At 45.9% G+C, this 21,886-nt stretch overlaps 1 protein-coding gene across 2 annotated transcripts in view; it reads right to left on the bottom strand.

Moving 5' to 3' along the window:
- PCNX3 (pecanex 3) overlaps positions 1-21,886 on the bottom strand; it is a 682,255-nt gene that overhangs the window by 598,147 nt on the left and 62,222 nt on the right. For both annotated transcript variants that reach the window (XM_085625837.1, XM_085625836.1), the window contains exon 2: positions 15,768-15,955. In XM_085625837.1, coding sequence (XP_085481963.1) covers positions 15,768-15,955 — 188 coding nt within the window. The remainder of the gene's footprint in view (positions 1-15,767; positions 15,956-21,886) is intronic.

Genomic DNA, 21,886 nt, shown 5'->3' with positions numbered 1-21,886 from the left:
TCTTCAGCCAGGCTTGCTTGAATCCAGTGGCAAAGTGAGCAAGGGACTCACGTCCGAGCATACCCTGCCAACTTATGGCGAACAATGCGGTACAAAAGGGGGTGGTGACGGACGGAGCATCAGAACCAATCAAACACTCACACCCAGTCAACAGATCTGGGTTTGGTCCATCACCACCCCCTTTTGTACCGTGGACTTTATTACCGTTCAAGCTTACTTGATAGGTTTGACCTACCCAGGGGACACTACTTCTTGCACGCGGCGCTAGTGGCGGCGATTCAACGCAGGTGGAAGATGGGGTTATCGGAACCAAAGACGTCGTTAATCTGCCAATATGTAGCTATGGCGACTGGTACTTTCAAGGCGGTCACGTGCCTTAATAGGAGAATGGAACAAGAAGGGAGGCAGCCGTTGGATCACCTAAAAGGGCAGTGGGAACAGGACTTGGGGAGGGACATTATGGACACTACTAGGCCCAAGCTCGTAGAGAGCATGGAAGAGAACGAGGAATGCTAGGTTCCAGCTAATACAGTTTTATATATTGCATAGGGCGTATATGACCCCGAAGCATATTAAGCGGATTTTGGGGGGGGGGGGGGGGGGGGGGTGGACAAGGCTGACTGCCCTAGATGTGGAATGGAAGAGGCGGACTTCCAACATATGATGTGGTCCTGCCCGAACCTGACCGTGTATTGGGAGGATGTAATAACGGCGTTGGAGCTGGCAAAAGAGAGAGCACTTAATCGAGATATGGCGGTGAGCTTGTTGCATTGGTTTCCGCGCACAAAACGCAATAAGGTGACAAGCAAATTCATAGATTTAGGACTGGTAATAGCCAAACGAGAGTTAACCAGCCATTTGAAGCATAGCCAGGGACCTAGAGTGCAGAGATGGAAACATGAATTCCTTAAGTGGGCGGCGAGTGAAAGTGTGATTAAACTACGGCTGGCGCATAGGTATCAGAAAGAGACTATGTTGGAGGTGGCGAGCTTGGGAAGCGCTAATTGCGGCACTACGCAGATCTGACGGAGGACAGGAAGATGACCCGGCCCACCGCTAGACCACGGGGCGCTGAGAGCATGGAGGAGACCGCAGGAATTGGAAACGCGGTAGACGGGGAGAGCACGGGGGGGCATGGGGATAGAGGCCGGGTAATAAGTAACGGCACATGGTAGGCACACACCTATGGGACCTGACACATTGAGATTGGAAACGGTTGGGGGAGCACACTGGGGGAGGGGTAGGGGGGGAGGGAGCAGCAGCTTTGCAGTTGGGGAGAGTTGAGTGTGGGGAATGTTAACAGGAGGCGGGAGGCAGGAAACAGGAACAAGGATGGTAGCGTAACATCCTATGGCTACGCAGCATAATACTATTATATGTGAACAGAGAGGAGCAATATATCACTGTGTATTGTGTGTAACAAATGTGAAGAGGAAGATGTTGAGAGGGAAATGGAAAATAATAAAAAAAAATTATCCCCCCAAAAAAAAAATGGGTCAACATGAGGTAGGGAACAGGGCAGCCTCTCATTTGTTGGCCTGGTAGTTCAAATTTGAGACTGAGAGGAAGCCAATATGCAACATTTGTACGGATTTAAAATGGAGAAAAAAAACACAGAAATAAGCCACTACCTACCAAGGCCCTGCCTAATATGAAGAGAGACTGTTTCAATGTACAATCCTATAGACCTTTTTCCTCGCCTAAACATAGAATATAAAATATAAAATTCAAAATACTTCCCATAATATTCTTTAATAGGCTACAGCCAATGATTGCATACTGATCATAGTGGGTTTATCTCAGTTCAGAGTACTCATATCAATCTGAGGCATCTCTTTTATGTCATGGACATGGCTCCATGCGAACTCCAATTAGAGGTGGTGGAGTCATAAGATATAGAGAAGGAGTTCTAAACGTTCCACTGGTCCGACTTTGAGGTATTTAAACAAATAGGAATGGGTGCACAGATGAGGAGATGGCTCTCTCCATTCTATGCCTAGTCGCTGGCTACTCTGTACAGGACAAACCTTTTCAGAGCAATGGCCTATTACAGGAGCATGAAAACTGTGGCCCCTCTTGCCCTTACTCTTTGCATTAACAATGCCGCCGCTAACTTGCACCCTTCGTGTGAAGGCAAGGGAATGGGAAATAAAACTAACAGTTGGGGCAAAATAATTCCACTCTACGCTGATAATGTACTGCTGTTGCTGGGAGACGTGTCACAGGACCTACTTATTGTAATGCAAGTGCTAGATGACTGGGGTTATTTCTAGGTTTTAGATACACTGGGAAAGATCCTGTATTTTCCCCTGTTCCCTGGAACCGACACAGACGTGACCTAGACTCAATATTGAACATGAGGTTGGTCGGAAATGTGAACTGGATACCTGGAAGTACCTTGGTGTAGCTATACCATGAGGACGACTGACTTCTGGGTAGCAATCTGCAACGGTGGTGACTGCTAAAAAACAATTCCCTTTCCTTTGCCTCTTCCACAAATGGAAAGTGTGTCATAGCTAAAAATGTGAAACTCCCTAGGATGTTGCATTATTTTGCTGCATTACCTATAGTAATGAAGCAGAAAGTTTTCATGGAACTGAAGAGACTTTCATCAGAATTGATATGTGGTGGAAATAGGAAAAGGATAGACATTCAGATGGTCATGAGACCAATATCTTAAGAGTGATTGGGACGGGGGATATTTTTTGCTGCTAAATTGTTTTGGCTGGCTAGATGTAAGTGAGAGAGCGACGAGAATGAGAGAGAGAGAGAGAAGGAGAGAGCGAGAGGGAGGTTTGGCATTGGGGTAAGTGTTTGTGACATATGATGCATTGAAAAACAACACAAATTATATGGGGAAGGAGGATAAAGATCCACACAAAGCAGAGTGGGACATTACTACTGCTGCATGGAAAGGGCAGACGTGATAACTTGACTTTTCACACAAGTTTGTGTGTGAGGCTTTTTTTTTTTCTTTTTTACAGCATTATTTCTATTGGGCTTTGCGTGTGTTTTAAAAAAAAAAAAAAAAAAAAAAAAAAGGCAGCACACAATTGGGTAAAGGCGGGTGCATGTCCCACCTTTTCCAGTAAATGTATCCGCCAACGGCCTACAGCTTGCGGGAGCGCGCAGCGGCGCCATCTGTTTGTGATTATGTTTCCAATTCGTACGTTCACGGTCGCCGCGCTGCCCCACTTGTTTAGGACTTGTGCCCTGAACATTTGGCTGTCCTATTGGTGCTACGTCTCGTCAGCTGCAGCTTAATTACCAAGCACTTTCTTTCTCGCTGTGTCTCAGATCCTATACTTTCTGACTGACACTGCAGCGAACGATGCGCAACATTATGCGTAAATGTTTATGACCTCATCGGTAATTGTAACAACGTTAGGTGGCTTTCCACTTAAATACTAAGCAGTTTCTCGCTGTGTCTCAGATCCTATGCTTGCTGACTGATGCTGCAGCCGACGATGCGCAACATTATGCGTAAATGTTTATGTTCATGAGATCTTGGTGGTTAAAGTTGTTTTATTCAGAGGTGCTCTGACAGATGCAGACGTCTGATTCTACTATGTAAATTAACTTGGTCATAAAAGTTTTTTTTTTAAATGTAAGAGCTATTATAAATAAAAAGTAAGTTATCCAATATTGGGATATCTTTTTTTTTTTTTTTCCAACGCCCCTGCAATTTACCTTAGCTGGTCACTGAGCAGGTCAGAAGTTAAACCCATCATCAGAAAAACTGCCCAAACATTCAAAGATTAAACAAGCCATAGCAGGCATGTGCGGAAACCAAATTCACACTGCAGGCGGCCAAATGAAGAAGAATGCTAACAAAATGTCCGCGCGGGCTGCGCGAGGGACAGGGGTTTGTGCTGGAATGAAAGTAAAAACAGACTTTACGGTTTCATCCGGGATACCTACGGCTGCATTTTCCACCCCAGCTTCAGGCTCGTCACATACCTCGAGCCTCGACAGCACCCGCCACCGCCCCCAACAGAATGTTCTAGAAGAACCAATACTCTTACCTTCAAGAAAAACAATTGTTTTAAATCCCCAAAGTCTTAGAAATGGCGGGAAGGCGTCAAGTGAGAATAAAATGCGACCAAAAGGTTATTCGGGAACATTCCTGGATTCTTGGCCCCTAAAGCACCAAAGCTGGCTGATCAGCTGAGAGATTAGAGGCGCAAATCCACGGAGCTTTCCATTAATGAACAATTCGATTAGAAAAGATCTTGGCGAAGGGCAGTGCCTTCTCACACCGTCACGACTTGCACACTCTCAGGTGCGGCTCTTGATGAAGGTGTTTTTATGCAAGACCCAAGAGAAATGTATTTATAAAAGGTACTGTTCATACTTCAAGAAATATGCGTAGAATTTAAAATGAAATGAAAAATCCAGAAGCAGAAAGGCAAGCCTGACTCTAGCAATCATCTTTTGACACCCTGTTTGGCGCTCCTAAAGCGAAAATAAATCATTCATGAATGGTAAAGGAATAGGTGAGTTTAATGGCTTCAAGTAAAACAGATAAAATGCAATTTATTAAATTTGTAAAATGTACAAGGAGATGTAATCAACTCCTCAAATGATTTTGGGCTTCATTTTCAATTGGGCAACCATTCTCCTAACCTGGGCTTTCAATGGAAACGTAGAAGTGCAGGTACTCCCTATTTAGAGTACCTGTTTGCTCCTGTGAAGTGCTGTTACTCTGCCATTAAATGTATTGCAATAGTGCTGAGAAGTGCAAGTACTCTCCCTTTCAAATTAGAGAACAGTGCCTGCCCATTTAGAGCACTGCTCCGAACAGCTGCGGAACAAAGACCCCACCTCCACTGGTCCATTAGGGGCAGGATGGGCGCCAAGCGACTGGAAAAGCGAGTCACCACCATCCCAGCAGTAGAAATCACCTAATTACTACTCTTTACTGGGAGAACGTGGAGCAAATAGTTGTTTGCAATCTTGACAGATGTGATTACGTGCAGCTGTCCATTAAAGAGGATCATTGTCCTTCCAGAGCGCTTGACATAATCTTGCCCAGACAAAGTCTTTTTAAAGTTGAAACACGTTGGCTGTTCTTTTGTGAGAAAAAAATAAGAAGAAAGAATTATGAAATAATTAAAGAGAATAAACTAATCATCATTCAAGACTTGCAATTATTTATTTACTTTCCTGTTGATTTTGTGACATCTAACTCTTTACTTTGGTTGCCTCTCGTCCTCCTTTCAATTTATGTTTATATTTTGATCAATGTGCATCTGATCATTGAGGTGGCCAATTTGTTTTTCTGTACTTGTACTACTTAGGTGAGTATCCCAGGCGGTGCAGTTGTTCCATCCCTGGCTGTTTCTTCTATTTTGTATGATAGGTCACTCTCCCCTTCATAGTCTTCTTCTCCTCAAGGATGCAACAGACTTCTAGCATGCCCAAGAGAGTGCCAATAATTTGATAAGAACCTCACAAAATAGTACCATAAAGATTGTATTTTGTTAGCATTGTTGCAGTATAAGATGGTGTGACCGATGTTCCTAGCGTGGATGTGGATTTATTGTCCTCCTGTATGTGATGTGTGGAATGGCTGTATGCATGTGGTTGGAAGGTCTGGTTAGAATGTGTGGTCAGTTTTCTGGTGTGAGTAGTGCTACTTTCTTCTTTTTGTTCTCGGATGTGTTTGTGTGTGGAAAGGGGAAGGTGTGTTGTACAAGGTGACGCAAGGAATGTCTACAGTGTGTGTAATGTCCTAGTGTTTTTAGGTCTCACCTAGGCAGCGCATGCGCTGTCTCTCCGAGACAAAGTAATATGTATGTTGGGTGAAACTCTGCCTATTGCCGGGTAATTTCTCCTGTCGCTTGCCATTAGTTTAACTCTAGCATTGCTGTTCTTAGCTGGCTTTGTATTGGCTGTTGATACGATACGTAACTTCCGTTTACTCCGGAAGCAGCACCGCCTAACTTCTGTTATCGTCTGCTGTTGTGGTTAATGTATGTCCGAGGGGAACTTTCTTTTTAAGGCCCCACTTGCATACATAATCAGCACGGCGCTCGCCAGGAGCGCCACGCTGTTAATCGTTTCATTGGTTTCTCCACCCCTCCATCAGTGCCATTAATTACTACAAATTAATGTGACTCGCTCTTCCTCTGGTGATTGAAATAATAATCAGCCAGGTGCGTTCCACCAACGTGCAGAACATATGCAGCACTGCCAATAACAATAAGGCGGCGACAGACGTATGTAATGGTGGGGCCTGGGCACCGGGTGGCTGGTGCTGACGCTGACATGAAGGTTTCGACTTCCGCTGCCCTCCTCCACATGGACTCTCCGGCCTGGCCTGCCCGCTGTCTCCGTGTTTACGGATGCCTACACGGTAAGTGAACAGAAATACTGAGATGAATGGAAGTCAATTAACAGCCCAGTGCAGCACGGGAGTTCCATTGCCTTAATACTATTAAAATCCTTGTGTTAGTTTTAATTAGAGTCTATTACCTTCCAATGCACTGTGAAATCACTGGCGTGGATTAAATGTGGAATATTTTCTAATAATCATGGCCTGTTTCCTCGCTGAAGTGTACGCCTCAATCTGTTCCTTGGTGCACCTCAGTCCCGATTTCCCTTCATCTGTCCTTGCTTCCGACTTACTCCTTGCATGGTTTCTTTCTCCCTTCCTCTTCCCTTCTTCCCTCCTTCCTTGCATCTCCAACCTTTCTGCCTGCTGCTATTTCTCCTTTCCCTTACCCTATTTTATTTTTTATTTTTTCCCCTTATCTAATTTTGTTCAATCCCCCTCTTTCCTCCACTGCATCCCTGTTTTCTGCATCCCTATTCCTTTCTTCGCTTTCTTGCCCCTTCACTCTCTCAACGCTTCATCTTTGCTCTTACACCACCCTTCCTCTCTGCCTCTTACCTTTCTCCTTCCACCCACTCTTCCCCCTTCCTCCCTCCCATCCTTCTCTTTATCTCCTCTTGTGGGCTTATTTTTACCTCTCCCTTTTCTCTCCTTTCTCCCTCTCATTTTGTTGTATTTCGGTTTTACTTTTGTCCTCTTTTGCTTCACCGGTTACTCAGTCTTTTTCTTCTATGCTTTTACCTTTTCTCTTTCTTCCTCCTTCCCACGTAGCCCCGCCCCGTTGTCGGGCTGTTGTCCCTGTACCAGAGGTTGAAGGGTGCCCCTACCACTATCAAATGTTAAACTGTGTGTATTCTATGCTGACCTGGCTGCTAGAAACTTACTGTCAAATGGAAGATTTGACCCCTAAATCCTCCTTGACTCTTTGGGATGGCTTGTTCGTTCAGTCAAAGCCTAGCTCCGGTGAGATGATGCAAAAGGCTGAGACAATACAGCTTAGCACAATCATCATGTCAAATACATATGGACGTCCAGTTAGACAAGCATTTACAATGCAATAGGTGTTGCATTACTAGAAGTTTGATCTATTGGCGTTGCATTATTATTAGCCAAGCCAATAGCTCAAATATTCCATAATGCGAGACCTATTGCATTGCAAATGCTGGTTTTGAAAATGTGTTTATCTGCCCACTTTCCCATCTCGTGCTCTCGAGATCCGGGTGATGCAGAGATTACTAGCGCCACGCTAAAAAACATAAAAGTGCTAAAAATAAAGTTTACAGCCTCCCCCCCTCCTCAAGCAGACCCTCACGTCTGCCTTAGAAAGAATGTCATTGGCGTCTGTGGAAGGGTCCGCACTGACTTACTTACCGTTCGCACTGTGGTGTAATCTCATCTCTCGCTGGGCTGGTGCGTAAAGTTCATCCACTCTAACGCACCTCTTCCTGAAACTTTACACGCCCAGTGGTGTTGTTGAAGCGCTTCCGAGCCACAGTACGGAAGAGCTGTCTTCCAGCTCGAGAGGGTCGCCCATTTGCCAAAATCTAGGCGAAGCGGTGTGGAGGTTGGTGTGGGCGCTGATAGGCAGAGCAGGGGGTTAATTGCCTTTATTTTACAGTTTGCATCTGTTGCCTATTTTACAGCCCTCCGTGTTTGAACCGATGCTCAGAGCCCTTTAAAGCGACAGCATCTTCTGTCAAGGGTTAGGGTCTGAAGCCCAAGCGACTATCAATTACCCCCGGCCCACGCACCACACACCTAGGTACATAGAGACATGCTGTTGTGAGCATGGCACTTAGGAAGCAACACTTAACATGGCACTGTGAGCAAAAGTGTGCCTGGCAAAATATTAGCAGATTAGTAGCCATAGTGAGGGAGTGAGAGAGAGAGAGTGTGTGAGAGAGAGAGAGAGAGTGTGTGAGAGAGAGAGAGAGAGTGTGTGAGAGAGAGAGAGAGAGAGTGTGTGAGAGAGAGAGAGAGAGAGAGAGTGTGAGAGAGAGAGAGAGAGAGAGTGTGTGTGTGTGAGAGAGAGAGTGTGAGAGAGAGAGAGAGAGAGTGTGAGAGAGAGAGAGAGAGAGTGTGAGAGAGAGAGAGAGAGAGTGTGAGAGAGAGAGAGAGAGAGTGTGAGAGAGAGAGAGAGAGTGTGAGAGGGAGAGAGAGAGAGTGAGAGTGAGAGAGTGAGAGAGAGAGTGTGAGAGAGAGTGTGAGAGAGAGTGTGAGAGAGAGTGTGAGAGAGAGTGTGAGAGAGAGTGTGAGAGAGAGTGTGAGAGAGAGTGTGAGAGAGAGTGTGAGAGAGAGTGTGAGAGAGAGTGTGAGAGAGAGTGTGAGAGAGAGTGTGAGAGAGAGTGTGAGAGAGAGTGTGAGAGAGAGTGTGAGAGAGAGTGTGAGAGAGAGTGTGAGAGAGAGTGAGTGAGAGTGAGAGTGAGTGAGAGTGAGAGTGAGTGAGAGAGAGTGAGAGAGAGTGAGAGAGAGTGAGAGAGAGTGAGAGAGAGTGAGAGAGTGAGAGAGAGAGAGAGTGAGAGAGTGAGAGAGAGTGAGAGAGAGTGAGAGAGAGTGAGAGAGAGTGAGAGAGAGTGAGAGAGAGTGAGAGAGAGTGAGAGAGAGTGAGAGAGTGAGAGAGAGAGAGAGAGAGAGTGCGATTGTGTGTGTATGTGGGATTGAGTGTGTGTGTATATGCATGTGCACGTGTGTTGCTGTCTTTGTACACGCACCCTCTGTCTCCCCCTGGCACATATCCTCTGCAATCATGTGCTCAGGGGAGCCTGGGCTGTTAAGCGCTAGTCTTGATTCGCAAACAAAGTTTGAGAGTGCAGCTGAAAGCGCTGCTCCACAGGAGGAAGCACTGGCAGGCCGAGCCGTGCCTTCAGCGCATGCAGCGCAAGCTGCACATTCCCCCACAGGGTCATGGGATCTGAGTCACGGCGGAGATGCGGCTCCTGTCTCAGCACCTACATGCTCTAGCACTAGCGACCCCTACACGGGCACGGGGGACCAAGTGTAGTGGCAGAGGGAGCTGGCTTTTGTGACTGTGGCTGTAAAATTAAGCTCTTCTGGTTGCCGCTTGGCGCCCTGTTTTGAATGAGAACCTGCCATGCCCATGTTGTTGCTGTGTTTGGTTGATAGATAACAGTCTGTGTGCTGCGGCGGCTGCTGAATCAGGGAGCAGAGTCCATGCGAACTGCCATCTGATCCCCTCTTGTCAATGAAGCAGATGATCATGGCGGATGGCCCCAGATGTAAAAGGCGAAAACAAGCCAATCCAAGGAGGACAAGCCTGGGAGTGGTGCGTGCGGTCTTTACTTTTCAAGCACTGCACTCGTGCTTGTGGCGCGCCACTGTGCGCTCCCGCAAGGTGGATGCCACCACAAGCACGAGTATGTGCTTCGAAAAAGAGCAGAACGAAGGCTAAAGATCCTCCTATGCAGCGCATGCGCGCTGCGTAGGAGAGACCTAAAAAGGACCAAAAGTTGGTTCCAGCCAATAAGCTGCCAGCACCCTCTAGGACACTCCCAGCAGAGGCAAGTTCTCCTCAGATTTTCACCACACGTCGTGTGGAAGGGAGTCTGAGTGATACTCCGTTTTTTCATTCCATTCAACTCTTCTGAAGAAAATGTCAGCTAAGAAAGGCCTCTTCCGCCCTTGCAAGACCTGTGGGAAAAAGAGGATCCATGTAGATGATTTGCATAAAGTCTGTATGTATTGCCTTTATCCAAGGCATGAGGTGAAAGACTGTAAAATCTGTTGCACCTTTTCTAATAAGACCCTCAAGGACAGAGAGGGAAGACTGCTTTTGTGGCCTCATTCTACAAAGGAGCAGGCTCGCTCTTCAGATGAGGAAAAAGGATTGCCTTCAACTTCTCACAAGAGGGCTAGATCACAGGAAAGATCTTCAGGTGAGGGAAGGAAACATCTCAAGTCTTCCCAGGAGAAACCTTTGAGTAAAGAGAGGAGCTCCAAAGACTCCTCTGAGTCATCTCTGTCACATCTACGCCTGTCAAAAAAGAATGCGAACGTCCAAGATAGTGTTCTACTGACTGAGTAGAAAACATGTAAAGAAATCAGTGTTGACGACGATTTCCCGGTCATCGTCGACGATGTGTGACTTTGTTGCCGCCATAGTCGACGGCAACCATCACGACGACGGCGATTCGGTCCCCTACTTCATCGACTAAGATCTCTATTGTGACAAGACCTCCATTAGTTTTACCCGACGACGACTCATCGACAAAGAAACAGTCAGAAAAGAGGTCGACGAAGGAACCATTGACGACGAAGGCACCGTCGACGATGACGAGGGTACCGTCGACGACAACACCTCCGTCGACTATTGCTACACCGTCGACGACAGTTCCGTCTACTACAGGGATTCCTTCAATAGTAATTTCTGGACAGTCGACGCCACCGTCGATGAGGATTTCTCACACCATAACTGTTTCAAAGGCTTTTCTTTCTCCACCTTTGCAAGACTATAGCAAGGTGTCACCTTTGCTACCATCTCACCTTTTGGTGGGTTATATTGAGGAGGATGATGAAGAGGAGGATGAGTATGGTCTATATGGAGTAGCTCATAGTCCATCAGAGCTACATGTCAAATGCCAAGATGACGATGATGATGAGGAAGATTATCATGAGGCGCATTATCAGGAGCAATACATGGCTCCTCCTCATGCTTATCAGCTTAATCCTCGACAGGAAGCACGCCATAGAGAAATGGCTCATCTACCTCTGTCACTGATTAAGGATCGATTATCAGCAGAAATCCCCTCCTCAACAAATTCCACCACAAGCTCCGGTTCCACAGGAGGTACCAGTGACAGTACCAGAGCCTCAAATACCCAGTACACGGGTGAATGCAACAAGTCCAGCTCCAGCTGACCCTGAAGTTCACAACCCTTCCTCTTTCGAAGAGGAAGTGGCCGAAGGAGAATTACCGTATCCAACTGCTGTTCCGGATCCTTGGGATGATTATATAATTCCGACGCAGTCACCTCCTCTACACCTACCTTCAGATTCTCCCCCAGAGGACATTGGGGGGTTTCACATTTTAATGCAGAGGGCAGTCAATAGGTTCCACTTACCTATCACGGTGAAACAGACAGATTGTTTTCTGCATGATTTTAAAGAGGACATAAGGATTGTACAGTCAATTCAGATTATCGACTATACACTATCAATTCAAGGTGCTCCCGCTCGGCTTAAAGTCAGCACCACGGATCTTCACCAAGTGCCTAGCACCAGTAGCTGCGGCCTTGCGATCTCAGGGGTGTCAAGTTTTTCCATACCTCGACAATTGGCTGCTCAAAGCAGGAAGCCGATCAGACAAAGGTAGCTTGTATCCACCTTTTCAATACATTGGGACTCACTTTAAACAGGGAAATATCTAAATTGCATCCAACCCGGTGTAACGCCCTGAACGTCTCAGGATCGTTTAACAGACACGATAATGAGAACGCAACCACTTGTGAAGGTTTAGTTATTTTAATGAAGGCAAAAATAATACAAGGAATAAACAAAGGTTATAGTCACTGGAATCCTCCAGGCTAAGTACGTTACCAGCCCACAGCACGGATGGTCCTAGCCGTCCTCTGCATATACGCCGATCCCGGCGTATGCCAACAGAGGGCAGAAATGAAATGGCCGACAATGCCAATCGGTAGGCTGTGAGGGGCACGAAGAGTGTTGGGGAGAATCGAGGAGTCAGGGAAACACCCAGCCGGGGTCTCTACCTGAAGGGAGCAGCCGCTCAACCTCTTCCTCAGACTGCACCGGGACGCGGAGTCACCTCCTGGTGATGCGTCACCGATACCCCAATCACAAGCAAAGAAGACTGAACCGAGAGCAGCCGCTCGATCGATCCTGTGGACTTCCGAGTCTGTAACGCGGCAAACACCTCCTGGTGTGCGTTACAGCTGGCAGTCCCTGTATCTCTGGTCGGGCTGGGAGTTACGACTCCAACCAGCAAAAGCGCCACTGCGCTTTGACTCAGCCGAGTCAAAAAGCGAAGCTCAATGGTTATCCGGTAGAGCTTCCGGGTCCTTCACAGGTGACGATGGGGCAAGACACGGCCCAGGGAGTAACGACTCGACCTACCTCCGTTCTTGCCTTACTGGAGCACCACTCCGGAACACTGCTCTTCACTAAGCAGGTACGTCGGTGTAAACACAATATCCGACAGCGTTGTACCTCCCGGTTCCTCCCTTTATAGGGCGTGTTTTCCTTGAGTTATGTAACAGCTCTCCTGTTTACATAAGGGCGTGTTTTCCTTGAGTTATGTAACAGCTCTCCTGTTTACATAAGGGCGTGTTTTCCTTGAGTTATGTAACAGCTCTCCTGTTTACATAACCTCTCAACCGCTAAGCATCCTGGGAGATGTAGTCCGTTTTCGCTGGTTACCGTTTTCCTCCCCTCGCATGACAGGAATTCTTGACACCCGGGTAATTTTGTTTCTGGGAGCATCACTGGACACCGTCCAATGCAAAGCATTCTTGTTTCAGTCAGATGCGACTTCAAAAGGTTGGCAAAGTACATTTCAAAAAGAAGTTCAATTTCTGTTCGAATATTCAAATCGCTGCTAGGGATGTGCTCATCAGCGATAAACTTAGTACCTTGAGCGAGGCTAAAGATTAGACCTTTGCAGGAGGAACTGCAGAAACAGTGGAAACAAACTGTAGGATCTTCCGAAGATGTAATTCGAATCACAACAAGGATGGTGGAGGCCCTTCAATGGTCGCCTCAGACGGCGAACCTTGCTCAAGGTTTAACCTTTCTCCAAAGTATCCCGGATTTCATTCTGACGACAGACGGCTCCATGGAGGGATGGGGAGGTCATCTGCAGGATTTACAAATCCAGGGAAAGTGGTTGTTGATGCAGAAAAGACAACACATCAACAGCTTGGAACTCAAGGCGGTATTCGTATCTCTCCAGGCGTTCCTTCAAAGGATAAGAGGTTCCTCAGTGCTGGTCCGTACGGACAATACGACCAGCATGTACTACATAAACAAGGAGGAACGAAATACATAACACTATCTCAAGAGGTCCAGGTATTATGGAACTGGAAAACGTTCCACAGAATCTCTTTGAGGGCCGAGCATTTCAGAGGTCTGCACAATACTCTGGCAGATACGCTCAGCAGGTCCCAGTACAGCTGCCACGAGTGCGAGCTAGATCAGACACGGGTGAACAGGATTTTTCTCAGATGGGGGAAGCCAACTCTGGACCCGTTTGCAACGAAAGAACACAAAATGCCAGTTTTATGTCAGCAGGTTCTCACAACCGGGGTCAAGGGGGAATGCCCTTTTAATGCGATGGTCAAGGATCTATGCCTTCCTCCCATTCCATTGATCCCTAGGGTTCTAATCAAAATGAAGTCAGAAGGCTGTCGCTTAATCTTGATTGCTCCACGTTGGCCAAGGCAGTATTGGTTCCCGGAACTACTTCTGTTGTCACAGGACAAACCCATTTGTCTTCTTCCATCACCAACGATGTTATTGAGGAACAGGGGACAAGTGATCCATCCGGATCCACATTATCTTCATTTGCACGCATGGCTCCTGAATTCCTAGAATTTAAAGATCTCAATATTTTACAAGACTTGAGAAATACTGGCCAAATCACATGCTGAAAGCACTTTCAAAACATATCGTCTGAAGTGGAAGAGATTCTGTTGCTGGTGCGAGAGGAACAAAGTTCATCCAATACAAACCCCTGCTAAGCAGATTTTGCCTTACCTACTGTCGCCAGCTAAGTCGGGCCTCACTTTCTCTTCAGTTAAGGTTCACCTGGCGACAATTTCCTGGTACAGGAAATCTTCTCAGACTCCTTCTCTCTGTTCATCTACTCTCATAAAACAATTCGCGAGGGGCCTTTTCCGTGCTCTTCCTCCAGTACGCGCACCTCCTCCAGAGTGGAAGCTCAATGTGGTTCTAACACAAGTGATGAGACGACCATTCGAACCAATTCATAAAGCAGAACTTACATTTCTCACATGGAAGTTCTCTCATGCTGGCCCTAACTTCGGCGAGAAGGGTGAGTGAATTGCAAGCGTTTACAATAAAAGAACCATTCTTACAATTTACTGAAAATTACGTAGCCCTTCAGACAAATCCAAGGTTTATTCCGACAGTGCCATCACAATTTCACCTAAATGAACCAGTAATACTGCAAACTTTCTTTCCAAACCCAGCTAGTCCAGCCGAACGGGCTCCACATACATTGGGTATCAAAAGATGCTTGAAATTTTATCTTCACAAAATAAAGGAAATAAGGAAAACAGATCAACTTCTGGTGGCCTACAGTCAAGGGAAACTTGGAACCAAGGTAATAAAAGCCACGATCGCCAGATGGGTGGCTTCTGCGATACAATTTTGCCACGAAAAAGCAAATAATCCTCTAACAGTGAGAGTTCACTCCACAAGAACTGTTGCTGCGTCTACAGCTTTGTTTGCTGGAGTGACATTGGACAAGATATGCCATGCTGCGACATGGAAGAATGCCCACACGACACTACTGATTCCAGTCTGTGCAAAAGGAAGATGCAGCGGTTGGACAGGCTGTGTTGCGTCATCTTTTTAACTAAGGTCAGATTTCTTTAAGTTTCATAAGGAACACTCTTGTTGTTTGCTTTGTCTAATTTTGAGTGCATTCAGTGATTGTACAAATATATTCGACGACTGATTTCTTACTATGATTTATGAATTATGTGTATCTATATGAATACATTAATGGTTATATCGATGTTATCTTTTTCAACATTGCTATAGAGTATAATACTTAGTGCATGCGTTGTGTAAAGGTAGTGGAGAACTATTGGGAATTTAAAATTACACGTCTCCCACCTTCCATTAAAGAAAGTACAATTAGGGTACTGCTTGCTATTCTGATTCAGGCATATTAATCTATGAAAGATACCCCAATACTGGATAAGAAAACAAGTCACTTACCTGTAACTACAGTTATCCAGTATTTGTATCTTTCATGGATTCACATGCAACCCACCCTCCTCCCCGTGGAGTCAGTGATCTTTGATTTTTGGGGTATACTTATTTCCCACTTGTGCTTGGAAAATCTAAGGAGAACTTGCCTCTGATGGGAGTGTTCTAGAGGGTGCTGGCAGCTTATTGGCTGGAACCAACTTTTGGTCCTTTTTTTGAAAAAGGACAGATAGGCTACTAAGATATGGCCTTTGGCCTTTTTAGCCTTTTTATTACTTATTGCACCGCTTTTGTATTTTACCTTGGGACTCCCATCTCGGCGACGGGGGAATGATTCAGGCATGTGAATCTATGAAAGATACCAATACTGGATAACTGTAGTTACAGGTAAGTATCTTGTTTTCATATGTTTCAAGAAGCTTCGCACATTCAGTGGATGTCACATTTACATTCTAAGCAGTTTGGCAGATTCACTGGGAACCTGCTCAAAGGTTCTCACCTGGTCATGTTGCTATCCTCTGCTGTCATGGCTTCCTCCCCCCCAGCGCTTTCGGATTTCTTCTTCTCCACAATGTCCCCTTCGTCGAACATGGCGTGCAAGCGGTAGTTCACCATTTTGATGGCAGTGAAAAACACAGCCACCACAGCACAATAAATGGCGGCAATTAACATCTTGGCAGGCAGCACCTGATTTCAAGAGAAGAATAAGTAAAAGAAAGAGATGAGATAGAACCTTATGAGATACTAAGCAATAATTTCCCAGTAGATTGAACTCTGGTCTCTTCTTCAATCCTAAGCGCAGGAGAAGAGGTTTATTAAACAACGTTTCAAATACTCTGGCCCATGTTTGAACGAATACATCATTAATCCTGCATCACCAATAATGCAGGGTACAGTAATGTCAAGGAGCAGGTTTTTCAGGGGTATACAGGTTTTCCTTTGATAAAGGGAAATAACCCCGGTAACTGGTGTTTGAGGACCCATACCCAAAGGGTTTTCCTTCATTCTGGACGGTTTTCTCCACACAATTGTCACCACAATTCCACTGGCCACATGTGCACAGACAAGAGAGTCATTGGAGTGCGGCATTCCTGCAGAACTTAGATGTTTCATTCAGGTGAAACTCTTATTTCTGGCCAAATTGGAATCACCAGTCGAATGGTGGCTCTAGTGAACTAGACGTGTTATGTTAGTTTACATTCAGTCAGAACAGATTACCTACAATTTCGGTACATAGTGTTATGCCACAAACTCAATGGAGAAAGATTATGGATTCTAGGCCTTTATGCGCAAGAAGGAAAAATAATAAAAGGAGGGGGGGGGGGGGAGATCAACAGTAGATACAAAGCCTTTCAAATCCGCAACGGAAGCAAGCACAGTACCTAATAAAAAATCCCTGTATTTTCAGCTAGAAGTGCGATAACAATGCAAGGAAAGAGAATCTGACAGTCTCCAAATGGAACTTTGTGTTATTACGGAGCCATTCACCAGCTGGAGACCAAAAAGTAGTAAATTGCACGGTGAAACTTCTATACGGAAACAGGTTTGTTATACATGCTTCCATAGGAAGCTTCTATCGTTTGCATCAGATTCTAAATTGAGTAATTCATTACTATGACACAGCAACAATTGATAACAAAACTTGTCACCTACACCTGCTGTATCATAAAAGCCTGGGGGTTCTGAGTAACATAGACAAATCGAGTTTCTATCTTGTGTATATTTGATATCATTCAGGAACCCTCAGCGAAAAATATCCCCTTATCACAGTTACCCAGCTATAATTCTATATGTCGAAGTGGTTAAGAATAGGGTGTCATGGATTGAGGAGGACAATTCTGAAGGAGCACATCCAAATGCCAAATCTTAGCACAAATTAACTGATGCTCAGAACTGTAGACGCTCTTCCCATCAGCTTCATGAAACTGATTGAACAATTATTCAGCCGAGATCTATTTCTCATGGAGGACAATGCCAGAAAGCTTGTCACCAAATAAGATGGTCGCCTTTAACAGAACTTGTGTGGGTTTGACTGTTATCTGGTTATGAAGTGGTAGTTGAGGAAGTAAATTTACCCACTGCACCAATGAGTCCTAAATTTTATTTCAGGTTAATCACTTGATCTTCATTGTGTTCTATATCCAAGCTGGCACTTTGGCATTATAGAAAGGGACCCAGAGGATTGTGCAGCCCCTTTTGTAATACAGATTATAGAAGTACTACATGTCCTCCAGCATGATCTCAAGGGGACGCTCCCTCATTTACATGTAGGCAACCCCTGAAAAAGGGTAAAAGGTGGTCTAATAGACCTCCCCTAAGAGTGCTGTCTTTCAGTGCACAGCTCAGCAGGGGCGGTGGATCTCTGCCCCTCCCCCCCCCACCAAGAAAGCAGGGTTGCCGCCTACACAGCAAATGGAGGAGCGGTCTCATCAAACAGTAGATCTGCCTTTCTATAATGCGATGCACCCTGGACAAGCACAAGACAGCGAATGCACTGGTGCAGCATGTTAACTGTAACAGAGCACAAATTCCCAGTCTGTGCCCGGCATACCCATTTAAGGGTCCATCATGAGACAAACCGGGACAGTGCCCCCACATATAATGCGGGGGCAGGTGGTATTCGGATGAAGCACTGTAATCAGCGAGGCAAGAGTAACTACAGGAACACCAAAATAGGTGTATCCTCTCTTTAAAAGGTTTATGTGAACACAGTGAGATCTAATGAAGCTTTGCAGAGTGGCTCTCATTTTCAGGTCACGCCTACAGAAAGGTTTTAGGTATAATGGACACACAACAAGATGATGCTGACAATTTTCAACCCTCACCACCCCCCCCCCCCCCCCAGTCAAGAGATCTGGGTTTAATACATCATTTTTTTGCTCACTATGCTACTCCAGTTTGGGCCAAGCCATATGCAAATCAGTCTTGACCCCGCTTCTCATGGGAACAGCCCAGCCCAAACTGCCAGGCCAGGAGTGAGTATACCCAGACGTGGGTCCTGTGCTCACTGCGCCACTGGATTCAAGCTAGCCTGGCTGATGAGGTGTGATACCTGGAAACCGGACGCAGGACACTCGTTTCTGGCCAAGAGAGGACCTGGTTTGGCAGTTCAGGACTGTAACCATGGAGAGCGGGATCAAGACTGATTTGCATATGGCTGGGTCCAAACCGAGTTGGCGTGGTGAGCAAAAAATTACGTATTAAACACAGATCTTTGTGACGGAGGGTAAATGTTTGCATTGTTCAGCATTCTGTCCATCATTTGTTCTTTTTGCTTTATTTGTGGACAATACCACTACTTACAGTGGGCTTTGGGCCAGCCCACTAGTTTCAATTGGTTGACATTCTTGACAATGTTTGCTTGCTGCCAATTCAATAGCTTCCCTTGGTATTTTTGTGTATTACCAATCTTTTGATTGAAGGACTACTATCCTTCCACTGGTCATATTCAGGGAACTACTTTTTTCTTTCTCTTGCTCTACTCCATGGGAGTACATGTGTTTTTAGCTCTCTACCTTGTGCGCTGCTTCGCCACCAGATAACCACTTCCCACTGTGTCGCTTCCTTCTCTCCATCTTGTTTGTTGCTTTCCACACCACTAACATTTTTTTTTTTTAAAGCAACATTTTATTTCTCCCTCTGCCTCACACTCATCAGTTGCTTGCCCGCTCCCACTTCTCACTGCTCTCATCCACGTTTCCACCCACCCTGTCTTTTGTTAGCTACACGCCCCTCCAGTCACGGTCATGGCCCAGCAGCTCCAATTTGCAGTTTTTAACTTCTAGTTTATTTGCAGCTCCCAGATTGGAATGGCAAGTAAAACAACAAACAAAAGGGCGGGCGCTTCATGCAGTGGGTGTGCACAAGTGGGATGACGCAGGAGCATGCATGTGTTATCATGCTGGGCCAAAAAGAGTCATGACACTTGGGTACAAATTAGTAGAAACAAACACACACATCACCTTTTCTTCTTTTGTCGAAGCTGTACAGAAACGAACAAAATTACAAATTTTTCCTTTTTTTGCTGATGCTTAGCAGTATCTGCAATATTCACTAGATAGGCTGAAGGCAAGACCTATCAGCTTTGCCAACACTTCAATAGAGCTTTCTTTTTTTATTTTGAAAGCCAATTTAAATGAAATAAAAAGGTAGTACGTTCTACTAAAGTTAAATGTATGCTGTGAGCACTATAACTGCCCTGTGCCATTGTGAAATAGATGAAGGTTAGTGCAGGAAGCATTTTCCCATATTTGTTTAAGCAAGATAAGGGGAGTGAGGCATGGTCAGCTTCGACTGATGGCATCTGTTTTATAAGCTCACTCCTCCAAGTGTCGTAAATACTGCAGCACACAGTCGACCCAGCCACAGCACCATGATAGGGGGAGGGGGGGCAGGGGGGGTAGCGGTCGGTGGCGTCCTCTTCTGCAGTGAAGCCGCCACGCCACCCTCAGACCCGAAGCACATTTGAAGGGCCAGACTCTGGCCCACAGGCCACTACAGCAGCCTTGTCTAAACAGATGGGTGCAGAGCGGCCTGCACTGGCAGCCCCTTAAAAGTAAGCAGGGAAGGACTGGCCGCAGAGACCTACACGATGCTACAGGGAGAGGTACACAGAATGATAATCTGCGCCCCCCCTCTACCCCTCCCCGAGATACAGGGCCACAACTACACCCAGCTGGTCCACCCACGGGTTCACCCAAAGACGGCAAATTAAAGGGAAGACCCATACCGTCATGGGGGGTCACATTTGAGACTTGAAATGCCCCTCAACATGGCCCATGAGTGGCCTCACTGGCCAGTCGATTTTGGAGGCACGGAGGTGGAGAAACTAAATTGCAGGCAAGCTCTCATTCGAACACCAATGCCGGCAAACGGGGATCTTCCACCCCTGTACTGTCCATGGATCAATTGAAGGAGTGAAGAGCGGAGGCATAGTGTCGCGGATGCATTGTGCAGTGCAGGTGAACACCTTGATGAATCGGAATCAACATCTCCGCCCCAGAATTATGGAGAAAAAACAAACATTGGAGCCAGCACAGCATAACATTGACAAATAGACCAAAACTGCAGCGAGACAGCCAGACGCAACACTAAGCTCTGGAGCAACAGTGGAGCCACAATCCACCCCAGACCAAATTATCAAGGATATCTGTGATCACCATGGAGGCGCAGATAGGTGGAGTGGGCCAGGAGGTGGACTGCTACGACAAGAGGTGCTAAAGATCGATGTACGGTTCAGACATGGAAAACTGGGTTTCCAGCATGGAGCACCACCTCCATGAACCACCTGGAACGCAGAGTGAAGGATGCAGAAGGCCACCCACAGCGGAACAACCAGCGTTTTGTTGGTGTATCATAAGGTGCAAATGGCCCCCCGTCCAGAGACTTTTCTCAACACTTGGCTCAAAATCTGGCTGGCAGATAAGGTCCTTTCACATTGCTTTATTATAGAGAGGGGCCCACAGATAACGCTAGGTACGGGCTCCTCCTGGGAACCCACCCCCGTACTTGAGAACAATAATTGCTCTGTTCTTGAACTATGCAGAGACACTATCCTGAGGCAAGCCCGACGCGGACACTCCTTGATGTTAAGACTCCACAATAATCAGCATCTAACCAGATTACAAGCTACAGGTGCAAAGGCAGAGACAGTCCTATACAGCGGCCAAGCAAAACCTATGGGTGACTCCACTGATTTGCATGCTAATCAAAAGTCTTGAACTAAGGGAAGTTGGACTTCTTAGAAACACCCTAGGCAGCCTGGCTGGAAATCTTGACACTGGGGCTAGCTGCAGGACCACAGCAGGAGGAACAATGCCTACACAAGAGCAGCGCCCGTGTGAGGGAGCTCTGGGAGCCAGAAGAGGCTCTAACTGCGATATATGAGAATGAGAATGAGAATGAAAGAGAAAGAGAGAGAATGAAAGAGAAAGAGAGAGAAAGAGAGAGAATGAAAGAGAAAGAGAGAGAGAGAATGAAAGAGAAAGAGAGAGAGAGAATGAAAGAGAAAGAGAAAGAGAATGAAAGAGAAAGAGAAAGAGAATGAAAGAGAAAGAGAAAGAGAATGAAAGAGAAAGAGAGAAAGAAAGAGAGAATGAAAGAGAAAGAGAGAGAGAGAATGAAAGAGAAAGAGAGAGAGAGAATGAAAGAGAAAGAGAGAGAGAGAATGAAAGAGAAAGAGAGAGAGAGAATGAAAGAGAAAGAGAAAGAGAATGAAAGAGAAAGAGAAAGAGAATGAAAGAGAAAGAGAAAGAGAATGAAAGAGAAAGAGAGAGAGAATGAAAGAGAAAGAGAGAGAGAATGAAAGAGAAAGAGAGAAAGAGAAAGAGAATGAAAGAGAAAGAGAGAAAGAAAGAGAGAAAGAAAGAGAATGAAAGAGAAAGAGAGAGAGAGAATGAAAGAGAAAGAGAGAGAGAGAATGAAAGAGAAAGAGAAAGAGAAAGAGAGAGAATGAAAGAGAAAGAGAAAGAGAGAGAGAGAATGAAAGAGAAAGAGAGAGAGAGAGAATGAAAGAGAAAGAGAGAGAGAGAGAGAATGAAAGAGAAAGAGAAAGAGAGAGAGAGAGAATGAAAGAGAAAGAGAAAGAGAGAGAGAGAGAATGAAAGAGAAAGAGAAAGA

The sequence above is a fragment of the Triturus cristatus genome, chromosome 9 (genome assembly GCF_964204655.1).
Source record: "Triturus cristatus chromosome 9, aTriCri1.1, whole genome shotgun sequence".
Classification (NCBI taxonomy): domain Eukaryota; kingdom Metazoa; phylum Chordata; class Amphibia; order Caudata; family Salamandridae; genus Triturus; species Triturus cristatus.
The sequence above is the reverse complement of the archived record's forward strand: the minus strand, read 5'-3'. Positions and strand labels throughout refer to the sequence as shown.